Raw genomic sequence first — 15,755 nt, forward strand, 5'->3', positions numbered from 1 at the left:
TAAAGACAAAGATCTTGCTCTAAAGATGGCACTAAGGAAAAAAAAGAACCATCCAACAGTATAAAAAATCATTTTCACAATATTTTGGCACCACGGCAGTGACTCTTTACAATTTGTAATATGTATATGTTTGACACAGCATATTGTGGTAAACATTTCCTCCTTCATATTTGAGATGCTAAATTCCCACGCAGGTATATTCATCTGTGTTATAAGAAGCAGCATGGGAGTTTGCTAAAAGTTAGAAAACTTAGCACAACACACACCTTTTTTTAATTGTCCTTAATTGTAAGGAAGATTCCTTAAGCTTAATTTATTCCATATACTTATGGGAATGCCTAGTGTTCCTAACACTCTCCATTCATAGAGTTTAAGACCAGAAGGGACCATTATGATCATCTAATCTGACCTGCTGCAAAACACAGCCCATAAAATTACACAAAGTAGTTCTTGCATCAAGTCCATAAATGATTCTTGAACTAGATCATAGCTTTCAGATAGATATCCAGTCTTGATTTAAAGACTTGCCATGTTAGAAGAATCCACCTCATCCCTAGGTAAATTGGTCCAGGTTAATTATGCACACTATAAAAAATGTGTACCCTATTTCTAGTTTGAATTTGTCTAGCTCCAGCTTCCAGCCACTGAATCTTGCTGTACCTTTGGGTACATCCAGACTAGCCACCGGATCGGCGGGTAGCAATCAATTTATCGGGGATCGATATATCGTGTCTCATCTAGACGTGATATATCGATTCCCAAATGCACTCCCCGTCAACTCCAGAACTCCACCAGAACGAGTGGCGGTAGCGGAGTCGACGGGGGAGCTGCAACCATCGATCCCGCACCATAAGGATGGGAAGATAAGTCGAAATAAGATATGTTGACTTCAGCTACAGTTTTCCCATAGCTGAAGCTCCGTATCTTACATCGACTCCCCTCTCCCCGCCCTTCCGCAATGTAGACCAGGCCTTTGTCTGCTAGAGCCTTCTACTGTCAGAAATCTCCCTATGCAGATACTTAAAGACAATGAGCAGTCAATGGAAAGCTGCATCACTTATATGATACACTGGTTTTATATAATTTCAGCAAACTCTAAAACGAAGATGTAAAATTTAGTATACAGAGACACCATGTGGATTCATGACACACAATGGAGGATTTTGCATCTATTAGTCAATGAAGAGATCACATAGTATCTAATATTGTGATAGACCAATTGATGATACTAAGACATATATTTTAAACTGTGACAGGTATAATATGAACAAGTGCATATGTACTCTTTAGCAAGCATGGATCTGAATTTTGCAATCAGATTCCTTGGTCTCTGCAAGATTTCAAAACTGAATTCAGTAGCAACCTGGAAAATGCACACCCACGTTCTTTTTTCTAAGTTAAATATGAAAATACAAATGAAAATTAATTTCTATTCATATTTATGCTATCGTCAAATATTCAGTGTGCCATATTTTTATGCTGAAAAGGCACTAATACCCTGTAATTGTTGTCAAGTGGGAGCTGAAGGTCTCAACTGTTGGCAAAGAACAGTTGAAGCAGTTAAGCAGGCATTGAGGTGTTGTTACAGAAAAGGCAGTTGAGTAATTTGGCACTGGGAAAGAGATGCACCTGCACTTTCCTTTTCCTTCTGTGTGCAGATATGGTGGTTGATTTAGCACCCTTTGACAGAAACTTCCCTTCTCCATGCCTTCACACAGATTCTGCTACTGCATTACATAGTGATGGCTAGGTGCATTAGCTGAAAATGTCACCTCATACTATCATTTAAATTATACTGTCATATAAATTATCATTGTTAAGTCTCAGAGTTCAGGCAAACTTCTGGAGATGAATGGGAGCCATTCACACCCCTCAAGCTCTATGCAGGCTCAGGAAGACCGGGCAGCATCAGTTTACATTTAATTCACATTTTGAAGCTTTCCTTTGCCGTCGTAACAGCTAAGATTATATTTATCTTGTTTTGAGAGGTAGCATCAGGATGATGTGGGAGTGCTGAGCACCTCTGAAAATGAGGTCATTCCGAATAATAATAAAACCCCTTAGTTTCTGACTCCCAGTCCTGCAGCAATTTGTGGTTTCTGAAATTTTAGAAAATAAGGCTTTAGATATGGTTAATTTAATAAGTAATACAAATACAAATAATATACATGTACATATTTCACAATGGATCCCATTTTTGAGAGATTACAATAGGATGGAACAGGAAATTGGTTGTTAAAAAACTTGATGCAAGGTATGTTGATCAAATACCTTGTATTCCTGGATAATAAGTATTTGTGCGTGTTCCACTGAAGAGTACAAGAGGAAAAAGCGGGGAATTTTGCATCAGATATTTTGATCATGCAGATGATACCTAAACTGTTTGAAGCGTGTAGTTTTAGACAGAAGGTGTCTGTCTCTCATATTGAACTTGACCTGCGGGGATTTCAGCTGGCTTGGATCAAACCCATAATGATAATCACAATTATTACCTGATCTACTATGGAAAATTAGTAGAAACTCAATACTGCAGCTCCTATAATGTACAGCGATCTAGCTAGTACTTTGAGTTATGCATATTTTTGAAGCAAAACGTAAAATTTACCTTCGTGTCAAAGCTTTCATTGTTTAGTCCAAATTTATTTTAATTATGTTGAATCTTTAACAGATTTTGCAACCTCTGGTCCTTTGTTAAAAGTCAGCTTAGCTAGCACCTTTGCATAATATCTAGGCAACTTACAGAACTATGACGCTTTTAAAATGTGCTGATGTTCAGTCCCACCACATTTAGAAAGCAGGAAGTTAAATAGGCTATAGCAGCATAAATCCCAATCCTGAAATTCCACACAAAGAGAATTGTCATAATTAACAACTTGCTGTTCAATAGGTTTTAGCAAATCAGACAATGCAGCAAGGCATATTAAGTCAGAGATATGTACAGGAGGTTGCCTTGTCTGATGGGGAAAATTGAGAGTTTTGCTGCTTTCATGATTTGATTGAATTCGGTTATATTTTCCCCCGAGATCACTGTCCATGAGGCTAGTATCACAGTAACATTCTTTTACTGCCAATGCTAGTACACACATTAAAAATATAGGGCATTAAAAATTCAGCATATGCTAACAGTTAGCACACAGCAGTATCTGAGATACCCGGTTTCCCTGTGCTTGGAATATAGAGTAACTATTGCAGCTTTTTAATACAAGCACTGTAGAATACTACTTTTAATATGTGTGAGTATATATATGTAAACATTCTTCTTTTTGTGCAGACAGGATTTGAGAAAGGGAATACTTTCCATTTGTTCTGGGCACAGTTGATTGTGTATATTGGTTCAGGGCAAGATAGCAAATCACCCCATTTGTTTGTAAAGTATGAAATCAGGTCACCCTCTGCAATGAGCTTTGGGCTAGAAAGTTTCCACCAGGAATGTTATGGAGCAACCTTTGCAGCAGCTCCTCGGGCACTACTGCAACCCATCTGCTACCGATTGTGCTGCCTGCAGCTGCTACAACTCCCTCAGGAGAGGGTTTTGGGCAGTGGAATGTTGTAGTTATTGACCCAGTGACCATGTCCCCAACTCGCCGACAGAGTAAGGAGTCTCTCTGCCCCTCGCGGTGTGGGTTACCTGTATGGTTATTGCAAGGAAGGAACACAGAAGTAGCAAGCCTGAGTACCACTAAACACTGTGTTCTTTTATGCTTTATAAAACAATGACAACTGTTTTTCACTATTGCTGAAATGTCTTGCGTACTTCATGTGTCAAGCAATGTTCCACTTAATCTGATGAATAAACAAACAAAAATAACCATGGCATGGGAATGTTCTTCATCGTGTGAGAAAAACCAAAGACAATCACTGTAACATACTGTACTATTAGAGTGTTTTCTTTGGGGGATAGCTGTGGACAGTTAAATTAATCCCTAGAGACTTGAGCCTATTCCCCTCTCTGCTATCAACTCACTCTGTAATCTCTTACATGTTATTGAACTTCTGTGTGCATCTGTTATTCCACATGTAAAATGGGAACATGACACTTACCCACCCTACTAAAGTGCTAAGAGATCTACAGCTGACAAGCACAACACACAGGAAGCACAAAGTGGTTTACATTAATGTTTTCTACTTTTTGTTTATGAAGAGAGATGAATTTGTTTGCATCTGATGTGTCACATTTAGCCTTCTCTAAGTATAATTGGATGCATTTTATTCAGCAAGTGTTTAGGGATCTGCAAACTTCCATTCACACAGGTAGTCTGCTTGAAAGCAAAAGTGTTGTTCCCTCAAATGAGGATTTGTGGAATGAGGCCCCGGTATTGTAAGTTTGCAGTAAAAAGCTGATTCTCAAACCATTTGCTTGTCTTTCTAAGGAGAGAAAAGCAATTGTTGTTCTCTTTGTCCCTTGTTCTTTAATGATGCCCCTTTCTTTTCCTGCAGTGAGTTCTTAAATCTGTGCTAATGAAAAGTGACCAAGGACAACCAGATTGCATGTGCCATGTCACTTCTCTTTTGTGCCCCATTTTTTTCTCTGTAGTGCTACACAATAGTGGCTAAGCATAAGTTAATTAAATAGCGCATTTAAAATCAAGTGCTAAATGTGGACAGACAGACACTTGTACATCTGCCTGAAGTTTAATTTTATAGACATTCAATACCCTTTATCTGCATTTTACAATATAGGAAGTATGAAACTTGGCAAATTTTAACATTTATTTCAAAAACAGTAAACATTGCCGTAGTGTCTGCAAGAAACTCCCACATTAAAATACTGTAGAGTGCTCTTATATAGCCATAAAAAAACAACAAAAAACACAAAAATAGAAAACTTGGGTACCTTCTAAATGATTCCATTTTTTCTCCCTAGGATGTAATTGGAAAAGCACTGCAGTACATTGGAACATATGGTGAGCTTAGCAACACAGAGCAAGTTGTGGCTCTGATTGACAAGGAAATGTGCATCAACTGTGGCAAATGCTACATGACCTGTAATGATTCTGGCTACCAGGTAAGAATATGGCTGTAATTAGCAAAAAGGCACAGTGAGTTATCTTTCTGTTGCGGAGACAGAAACAATCCACTTTCTGTTAACGAGCATGTGACAAAAATAGCTGTATAAAATACCGGCTTTTAACACCAGCATGCTCCTAAGCTATACTGAGAGAACCCTGACTGATCCGATTGTAGGGGTTGTCCATGCATCAGTCATTGTGGACTTTGTTGGAGATTAGTGTTGAATAGAACAGAAACTCCTCTTCATAACCTCTTTTAATCCCTCAGAAGTTATCTCTATGACATCTACATCATCAGGATTTTTTTGGTTTGTTTTTTTGGGTTTGATGGGAAGTAAATAAAGGAGGACCTAGTATGGACTGCTGCAAATTCAAATTCTTCAAAGGTCCTCAGGTAACTAAGGGAAAGTAGGCAAGATTCCCCCCTGTCAAGCCCACAGGGCAGTGGGAAGAAAGAAAATATGCCCACCTGCCAGATACCTGTTCAAAAATCTAAACCTTGCCTGAGGTTTGTCAAACTAACTAAGCTGGAATCAGCCCTGATTTGAGAGAGATTTTCATTTCTTTGTGAATCAACCCTCCAAGATGATGAATTAACTTTCACAGGGAAGAAGAGAGGGCGAGCCTGGTAGGTTGATAGGTCCAGAAATCACTGCACCTGGCATATGTCATTATTTTGAGTTGGGAGAACTGTTCAAAGCAAACTATTTATTCCTTGACAGTAGCATATAGTTGTGTGAAATTCACTGTTAATTCTGTGAACTATTCCTTGCCCTACCATTGCACATCTGCAGGATTTTGAGGGACTTCCCCATCCAATAAGAAGATAGTAGAGCCGGGATCAGCCATTTTAGGTGACCTGTTCTCTTCTCAAACCAAAGTAGGATCCACTAGAATCCCTATGGAAGTTAATACTCCTTGCAGCATTACTTTTCATGACTCCTACGCACCCAGTATAGGAGGCTGTATTTTAACTAGGCAACGTTATGTTTTTCAGTGGCTTTTACTTTATTTTGAATTCAGTATGTTTGGTAGTTAAACTGATTTTTAACTAAATATAGTAAGAGAAATAACCTTTCTTTGTAAAAATCACTTACCACAACAAGTAACCTGGGGAAAAGCCAAGCACTAAAAAAAACCAATAAGAGAAAATAAATGTTTAATGTAAACCCAGACTGTGCTAAGACAGTAGGCTGATTTTTCTGGCAATGATGCTGAGGTTCCTCCTGGCCTAGCAGCCTGCAGGGCCTTCTCCCCTTTGCAGGATCATAAGCAGCAAAGCTTCCCTTGCTGTCACTGCGTTCCTCTGCTCCACTGCAGGGTCACGCCTTGTAGAGCAGAGTTCCTTGATTCAAATTTCCATTCAGTCCACCAAACCATGTCATAGTCACTGTAAAGTCATGAGACCTAAGCTTTCACCCAACTACCCTAAGCTATTTGATTAGCAAAAATTATCCCAATAGGAAATGGTTTTAATGTTGTAAATGCAAATGCGGTTTCAAAATTCAAATTCAAAAAGCCATTTTTGTCATTTTGAATTAAAATTTGTTTGGTAACTAAAGCAGTTAAACCATGATAAGTCTTGTAAGCACTCTGTGTAAGGACTCAGAGGACCTCTAATGTCTTTACACAAACAGAGAAACATGGATACACACTGGACAACAAGCTCCAGATTACTAAACACACTCAAGGGCAGTGCTTGTTTTCCTCTTACATAGCTATCGCTGTCAAGCATGTCCATTGGTGGTTTGCAGGCTGGAGGGGTGTGAGTTTGCTGAGGTGGGGCAGGCAGATCGGACTGCAAGCCTGGTAAAGGTTAGCTGGCAACCTGCAGGATGTCGTAAGTGCCTGCAGGCACCAAGCAAGCCATTTGTAAAGTTCATTTAGATAACAGAAGTTACCAGAAAATGAAGCATTCAGAGGAAACAGTGCATCTGACTCCACAGAGGCATTTCAAAAAAAAAAAAAAAGGGGGAGGGCGGGGGGCACTAACTCACAGAAAGCAAAAAACCAAGCAGCGCACAGTATGATAAGATTGTGTGGGACACAGAAGGCAAGACAGACACACAATAACTGTATCTCTGTTACAAAAGATTATTGTGGTGATGCCCTTATAAAAAGTTCTACACTATTCTACAGCAGGGGTAGGCAACCTATGGCACAGGTGCCAAAGGCGGCACGTGAGCTGCTTTTCAGTGGCACTCACACTGCCCAGGTGCTGGCTACTGGTCCAGGAGAGTGGGGGGCGGGCTCTGCATTTTAATTGAATTTTAAATGAAGCTTCTTAAACATTTTGAAACCTTATTAACTTTACATACAACAATAGTTTAGTTATATACTATAGACTTACAGAGAGAGACCTTCTAAAAAGGTTAAAATGTATTACTGGCATCGGAAATCTTAAATCAGAGTGAATAAATGAAGACTCGACACAGCACTTCTGAAAGGTTGCCGACCTCTGTTCTACAGTAACAGTCTAAAATACTGGCCCTTACAATGGCAATACTGCAGGGTTGGAGGCTTTTACTGTAGAATAGTACCATATTTATAGTAAGGCTATGATACAGCAAATAATCTTCCCTGGGCTAAACTGGAAAAATTTACTTAAAACACCTGTCTAAATTACAGGTTCCATGTGCCAAACTGATCCTATATATATAAAGTAGGAATGTACAGGTGTGGCTGAGGACCATGGTAGCATACCTCCAAACCCACAATGCTGGCAAGAGTGCGAAGGGGGCCAGTGAACCATGCATAGGAGAAGACACTCTGATTTAAGATATAGACCATGGCTCAGATCCTCAACTGATATGAATCTTCACATTAGTAAAGCTACACTGATTTATGTCAGCAGGAGATCTGGCCCTATATCTACTTGTGGCACCTTCCTCTCTGTGTGGTTAAAGAGATGGTTGCTGCTGCCTCTTCGCTTCTATTTATTGTGCCCACAAAAAAGAGAAAGCAGCACTGCCTCTAGCATCCGCAAGAAACTGCCCTTTCTATTCTACTCTGACGTGCATAGAAGTTTTGCAGTAGTGTTTTCCCTTTCATAAGATTTCCCACCTTAGGGGAGGCTGTAGCCCTTAGGGAGGTAAGAGTTGATTTCACATTTAATGCAACTTGCTTTGATATAACTTTAAAAAATCAGCAATAACAAAAAAAAAAAAACCAAAAGAAGTCCCCTGAAGCTTTTCATGATGCGAAGAATGTTTTTTTCATCTCTTACTTGCAAAGGGATTAAACATAAAAAAACCCACAATTTGTCTTCTGCTGATGCAGATTTTTGTGTTTCCAACATATTCAGCTTGCCGGACACACCCATCTTTTAGTCTCCGCAGAGACCTCACTTTGTATGACTACAGCAAAAAAATGTAATTAATATGAAGTTGAGCACAAATGAATCATCTGAGTTAATCATTGCCACATCACCATATACTATCCCCTTCAAGAAATGCATTGTCATTAGAGATAGATGAACCACTCCTGCTAACATACAAAACCTTTATTTGTCTCTCAAACCAGACCAGAACTTGGAGGTTCAAACTGGTTCCGTTAATACTTTGGAGAGTGAGATGTCAGCCTACTGCTACTACTATTCATGGGCCTCTTTACTAGTGGAACACCAAAATACACATTGGGAAACCTCAAATCTCTTATGTTCTTGAGTGTCAGAGCTTGGGAAGCCCAGAGACTGTAGAACTGTAGAACCTCTCCTAAAAACACTGCCTGTGATTTCAGAAGGAAACAAATACTCTCTTTCCCCCAGAGCCTACCCTGCAAGTAGTTGAGGAGAAGCTCACTGAGTTCCCAATACTGGAAATACCTGCATGCATTTCACTTTACACGGTGTCAGTAATTTCATTGACGTCAATGTACCTACTCTCAAGGCATGAAGATGAGTGCCTGTATAAGTCTTATGCTCATAAGTCTCCTATGATTAATACTCTTACAGTAGGGTAGGAAAAGGCCACATCAAGAGCCCCAGTGATCCTACATCAGAAGATCAATACATTGCAAGGGAAGAATGAAAGTTGTAGGGGAAACTTAACATGGAATTCCTTGGATTTTCCACTTTAGCACTCTGCCTGTACAAAACTTCCTGTTCTAATTTACATAACCAACATTTTGTTTGTTTCTTTTTTTCTCTGTCTGTTCCTCAATCAATGAAGAGTTCGAAGTTAGTCTGATTTTGTTTTTTAAACTGGTATTTTATAGATGTCTTATTGAAGCTACAATTATGACTTCATATTAAAAATCTTTTTTCATGCTAATCATTAATGAGGGCACAGTCCTTGGAAACATCAGAAATTAAATCCTGTCTGCTCTCACCCCAGATGTCCCTTTTAGCTTTCTAAGGCTTGCAAATAAACTGAATCACAAGTGGCAAAATATGTGCCATTCCTCGCTAGATTTTATTAAATTAGGTTGTTTACATCTTGCAGAGAATAAAAGTAAAAAAAAAAAAAAAAAAAACCAGCATGATGGTATTTGCAGTCTGTCTCATGTGGAATCCATACAGGACTGGTCTGGATATCTCTTCTGTACCAGAAAACCTGGTGAATTGCTGTGTCGTGAAAGATTTTCCTCCCGTGAAGGAAAAATATCTTAATGAAAGTTTAAACTTTGTGGCCATATTCATCCTTTGGGTAACTCAATTTACAATACAGGGCTTTCAGCAGGGAGTAAATTGGCCCTATAGTTCTAATTTTAAAATGTTTTTCCCCCTAGAATTTAAACTGCTGCAATAGCTGCAGTGCACTATCACACACACACGTTGTGAAGTACAGAATACTGTACTGCATAAAATGCAGATACTAAAATGGGGCTATTTTTGACCTTTTCCATAAGTGACATCAATACTATTTATTTCTTGTTGCAGGCTATACAGTTTGATCCAGAAACCCACCTGCCCACTGTTACTGACAGTTGTACAGGATGCAATCTCTGTCTCAGTGTCTGCCCTATTATTGACTGCATCAGAATGGTTGCCAGGACAACACCTTATGAACCAAAGAGAGGCCTGCCCTTAGCTGTGAACCCAATGTGTTGAGGTGATCAGTCCAGCAATTAATGTGAACTTTACATTTCCTTGATGCGGTAATTTGCTTTCCAATTAGTACTTGAAATTTTAACTGTATTAAAATACGTAGTGTTGATAGTCCTTATAATGACGGCTGTTTTGTCCAGTGATTATTTTAAGGCAAACTATTTTCTTAGATTTCAGAGCAGCAACAGTTAGTCAGTTATTAGCTGTCAGTTGTCCATTATGTAAAGCGCAACTTTTTCTTTTGCAAATTTCTGTATTTGATGTTTAATCTTTGTAGAGTTTCTAGTTTTAAACATAATTAAGTGAGCATTTTTTAACTGACTACCGTTCAACATACAAGGAAACTGTTTCCAAGGAGACATTTTGTAATTAAACATTACATTTAATTGCTAAAAAGTTTCTTTGAAATTGTAAGTAGCTACATACTATGCAAACAAAGCAATGTGGGGTGCTATTTGTCTATGAAAAGAAGTGAAAGGAGCTATAAAATAGCATTTCCAATCTGGATTAATCACTTTCAATTGCTACAGTGTACAATATAGTATTTTCTTAATGCTTTCTCAATTCAACCTTACATTAGACTCTTCTAAAAATATATTTGCTAACCAATGACCTATATTGCACACTTCTTAAAATGGTTTAAACTGTATTATTACAAAATCCAGGTGTTACGTCAGGTTTTGATTATTAGCACCTTTTTTTCTGCATAGACATATTCTAAATAAGTAACTTTTTAATTATGCCAATTAATGCTTCAGCAACTATAGTTCAAAGATCTCATTACATGAGAATGGAATATGTTACCTCTCCCTGTCTCTCTGTGGCTACGTCTACACTATGAGTTTGGGTGTAATTTCCAGCTCAAGTAAACACATTTGTGCCAGTTCCCATCAAGCTAGCATGAGCTGTGCCTCCACTGTCTGTGCTATGGTGGCTACATGGCTATTTATACTCATGCTAGCGCAAGTATGTGTATGCAAGCTGGGAATCACACTCCTAGCTCATAGTGTAGATAGATGTAGCTTTTATGGAACATGTACTGGGTTAGGCTCTCTCCCCACCCCCCATTCATCCTGAGTGGTTGTCTTTGGCTACAGTCATGTTACAGCCCAAACAAAATATAGATTTGCCAGATTGCTAAAGAGCCTTAGCTATTTTTCATTCGCACTAGGAGCTGTCTCATATAAATGTATTGCTATTTTCTTTACCCATATCTGAATATAAAGCCATTTGTTTCATAATAATGTATCTGTTCAGTTAATTGTGTGATCAGGAAAATTCATAACCTTTGATTATACACATTTCAGAATTTTCTGTTCTTCTGTTTACATATGTATGCCTAATTATAAATAAATAGCATTAATCAAATTGGGGTTTTTGTGTATATTCATTTACTAAACAGGTTTTCTTGTATGTGGCATTTTAAGTTTGCTGTCAGATGGTCTTTCATGATCCTAAAATTCACTCCAAGATGATTAATGAGTTAAGTTACATATGCATGCTCATTAATTGTTTAGGGTGCCATGTTACGTGCTCCTCATCCCTCTCAAAAATCTCTGTCCTCCTTTATCCTCATCCTTCTTTTCCACCCTCTGACTCTGCCTCCTCCACACACACATTTTGCCTGTCTAGCTTTTTTTAATGGGTCATTTACCCTGTAGAAAGTATCTCCTCTACTTTAGCATGATCTATTTGACAGCTGATTCTTACTTGATGTTACTCTTTGGCAGTTATGGACTCAACTAAAAGCTTTCTCTTGCTCTCTCCTTTCACTGTTTGCAAACTGAGATGGTAACAAATATTTGTGTTGCTTAGCAAATATTTCCATGGGATTTTGTTGGAGGCCTTGGGCCTCTATATCCCATAATAATATCTTTTCCATACCACTGTTCTCATGGTGAAAGCCCTTCAGCCAACTCCATCTGTTGGGAACATTATAGGAGGAGCTAGGTCTTGAGATTGTATACATATAGCCTCTGAATCTCTTTCATTCAAGAAGCTGGTTGAGAAGCACTGTGTGCTTGAGTGAGGGTTGCACAAAAATGGTACAGGCAGTCCTCAACTTTACAGCATTCCAAGTAATGATGAACGGCACTTACGACACTTCTGAATTGCCCTCCTGATTCAACTTATGACAGTTGGTTTCGACTTTACAACACTCGGTCCTGAGATAGAGTGTATTGCAGTTCTGAGTTATGACGTTTTGACTTACAACGCAATGTTCAGGAACCAGTTGTGTCATAAATCCGAGGACTGCCTGTATTCAGAACCTCAGCAGCTATCTTATGACCATGGTTAGTAGCTGTATGAAATGGTGGACATGTTATTCCAGGCCATACTGATGCGCTTTAACTTTTCTATGGGATGTCAGAAAGCACACAGCCATCTTTGTCATGTTATGTAATTCTGCTCTGGGGTGCTACACTTGCTCACTGTACCATGCCACATACTATACATCTTCTTCCTTGCCATTCCTGACTTCACTACTCTACTGGAGACTGTCACACTTGGTAAATATGGCTTGTCATCAATATATAGCACCATAAGAGACCTGCCAAAAGTATCATAAACATATACCGCAGTAAATGGCATACTAGCAAAAACATTATCTCATGTGTAGCAGCCAAAATCCAGACTTTTGCTACAATACATCATTAGGCAGGGTAGGCTAATTGATATACCTGTGTGCCTGAGCAGCTATCAAGTAAACTTTGGAAGCATAAAACCCATACCTCATGAAGAAAAGATGCATCTAACAGTCAAAAATAGAATTCATTTACTGGGGAGGGTGATGCAGTTCAGAGGGTTTTTTCTCCTCGTTATATCCATAATCTGAGATAATATTTTTGTTTCCAACTGCATTTATTAACTAACATTTTCTAACTTTGACAAACAATGGTAAATAACATTGCAGGAATCCATAGAGAGGGCTCCCCAAGGTGCTCCAAAGTTTCTTGCTGACTGTCCTTTGCGTCATCAGGATGAGGTGAGATTTGGCAACCTAACAAAGTCATGCCAAAGGACAAAAAGTCCTTCACCTTACGGGACTTTGCATTTGGCCTTGTTTAATGAGCCAGAGAAACAAAACAAAGACTCTGACTTACATTGCAAATACTATAGTCAGGCATGTGAATTTTCAACAGTATTAGAGTGCAAAGTGAGCTCCTATAGTTCAATAGTTTATTTGCATGTTTAAGGAAATATGCATGTGTCAGATTATTGACTAACACCAAGACAAGTAATCCTTATAAAATAGTGTAACCCAGACCTGACAACGTAAATTATACTAGAAATACCATAGTTCATCCCAGTCTGCTCTACTAACACATTCTTAGTCACATCATATTCCTGAATGGAGAGAGAGCTCCAAGTTTAATGTATGCATTGCAGTCCAAGAACTCCTTAGAATAGCTGCCAAATCTGCCTGTGTGAATCCCAATTCACTCCGGCATGTTCATCAGAAAAAGCTTTGCCCTGCTAACAAACTATATGGGCAGTTTGGTTTTGGCCTCAGGAAGATGAGCAAGTACAATATTTTCAAGGTATAGGCTTGACAAAACATATTTCTGAAGAATTAAATGGCATTTAGAGACAAAATTGTTCGTGTTTGCAAATTAAATAGTTTAATCTGTCAACAAAATTAAAAACAGACTTTTGTGCATGGAAATCATGTTTGGACTATATTGATGAGATTAATGTACATGTATATTGCTATGTACTGTGTAACTATAAAGACTTATCAGATGAAGTCTTGTTTATGTTCCCTTTTCTCCACAAAGCTGTGTGGAAGGGGAACAAACAGCATGGCCTTTTTGGAATTACTGCTGCACTACACAACAGAGAGTCCTGTGGCACCTTTAAGACTAACAGATGTATTGGAGCATAAGCTTTCGTGGGCGAATACCCACTTCAACATCATTTATTCCAGATAATAGGACTGGTTACACGCTGTAACCAGATAGTAGGCTTGACACCACTTCTCAGATCATCCAAGGATCTGCTGGAACTAAATCATGTTTGTGCTTTCCTGATCCTGGGAAGCTGGTGCCAGAGCAGCCTAAAGGTGCCTGTCTTATTTGTAGTGCCTGTCTATGCGTTTCTGTGGCAGTTAGGGCTTGCCACATTCATGGTCAATCCAGCTACACACCACTTTTCCCATCTGTACATCCCTGTGGTTGCAGCAAAAAAAGATCTGGCCTTATGCAGCCCAAGATTACGCCTACAGTGTGTAGCAGGATATATAAATATAGTGACAAACATAGCTAATTAGAATGACAAACTATTCTATATGTTAAATCTTTCTGCTTCATTTTTATGTACTGTAACATAGGGGCTGGATAATTTGTTAATATTTTATATTTTTCCACATATAAAAGTCTTTTTAGATAAAATATTTATTTTATTGGCAGCAGTTTTCTTCACCATGCTACTGTGTTTCATTGATGAACTGTGGAAGATTTTCACATCTGGCAACCTGGCACACTCTCTAGGCAGCTGGATTGGTAACTTTCGAGTTGCTGCTGGGTCTTTCATATAATTAGTCTGCTTATGGACCATCTGGGTTGCTTTGTCTTCACTGTGACCATTTTCTCTTTTTTCTGAAGAATTTGTATACTGTACATTAGTCCTTTGAGAAAAGTTATTAATAAATCTATCCTCTGGTTTATATGCAAGTTCTCTCAAATTTCCATGCTATGTTTGCTTGATCATAGAACGCCATTTGGAGTCCTAATTCTGCTGGATTAACATTTTTTGTGACACTGGAGAAAAATTTAATTTTTGCAGTGCAATAAAGTTGCAGTTTTTCCTCAGCAAGAGAAAGCAGATTACTTCCTTAGGGACATGGTCCCTAAACAAAATAAAAATGAAGAATACAGAGAATTCTAGTTAAATCTAGTTAAGCAAAATAAAGGTATTGTGTCAAAATAAGTCATCTTTTCATTGTAAAGTTACTAATTATTTGCAAAAGGATTCTATTCTAGCTGGTAAATAGAAATCAAACAATTTAGACTTACCCTTGGATGTGAAGAGGAGATCCTCTAGCATTGCAGTTGGGAAACCTAATTTCTGTAAGATGGATCTCTCAAAAACACTAACAAACCTTTGGCTTCACTGAGGCTGTGTGTGTCACTGCGGAACTGAAACAATAGCTGTAGTCAGCACAACACTGTGAGCTCCAGCACAAGGTAGATTCACAACATAGGGTAGATTCAGCATAACAGCTTCTTCTAACTCAACCCCATGGCTGAAGGCAAAAGACCATGGATGGGGTTCCCATGTATTGTGGCTGCTATAATGGTCCCTTGGGGCCACAGGAAGCTGATATCTGTTAGGACTCCCCTTTGGCTGCTTTACCTGTACCAGGGGATCAGACTGGCACACAGCAACACCAGTATGAGGGAAGCAAATATCCACCATTGTGCCATACCCTACTTGTGAGGTACCATGTAATCCTCAATCATATCCTGGGGACTGGGGCCATAAACAATGTAATTTCATGCTTTTCAAATGCATGTTTATAACAGGCAGCAGCAGCCATTGTTTTGTAATATGTTTAAACAAAGTATTTTTGTTTTCAATGACATTAAAGTTGATATTGTTAAAACTAATCCTCAGAATTCCTCCTTAAAACCTGAGAGATCTATTGTTACTTTTCACTCTAGAAATAAGCAGGCAATGACAAATTTCTCTTTTGGATG

The 15,755-nt window shown here is 38.6% G+C and overlaps 1 protein-coding gene across 2 annotated transcripts in view; it reads left to right on the forward strand.

Annotated features, from left to right (window-relative positions):
- Positions 1-11,412, forward strand: part of DPYD (dihydropyrimidine dehydrogenase) — a 627,421-nt gene extending 616,009 nt beyond the window's left edge. For both annotated transcript variants that reach the window (XM_030572745.1, XM_030572746.1), the window contains 2 exons: positions 4,865-5,005; positions 9,889-11,412. In XM_030572745.1, the coding sequence (XP_030428605.1) occupies positions 4,865-5,005; positions 9,889-10,059 (312 nt within the window). In that variant the 3' untranslated portion in view covers positions 10,060-11,412. The remainder of the gene's footprint in view (positions 1-4,864; positions 5,006-9,888) is intronic.
- Positions 11,413-15,755: the final 4,343 nt, after the last annotated feature.

The sequence above is a fragment of the Gopherus evgoodei genome, chromosome 8, assembly GCF_007399415.2.
Source record: "Gopherus evgoodei ecotype Sinaloan lineage chromosome 8, rGopEvg1_v1.p, whole genome shotgun sequence".
NCBI lineage: Eukaryota > Metazoa > Chordata > Testudines > Testudinidae > Gopherus > Gopherus evgoodei.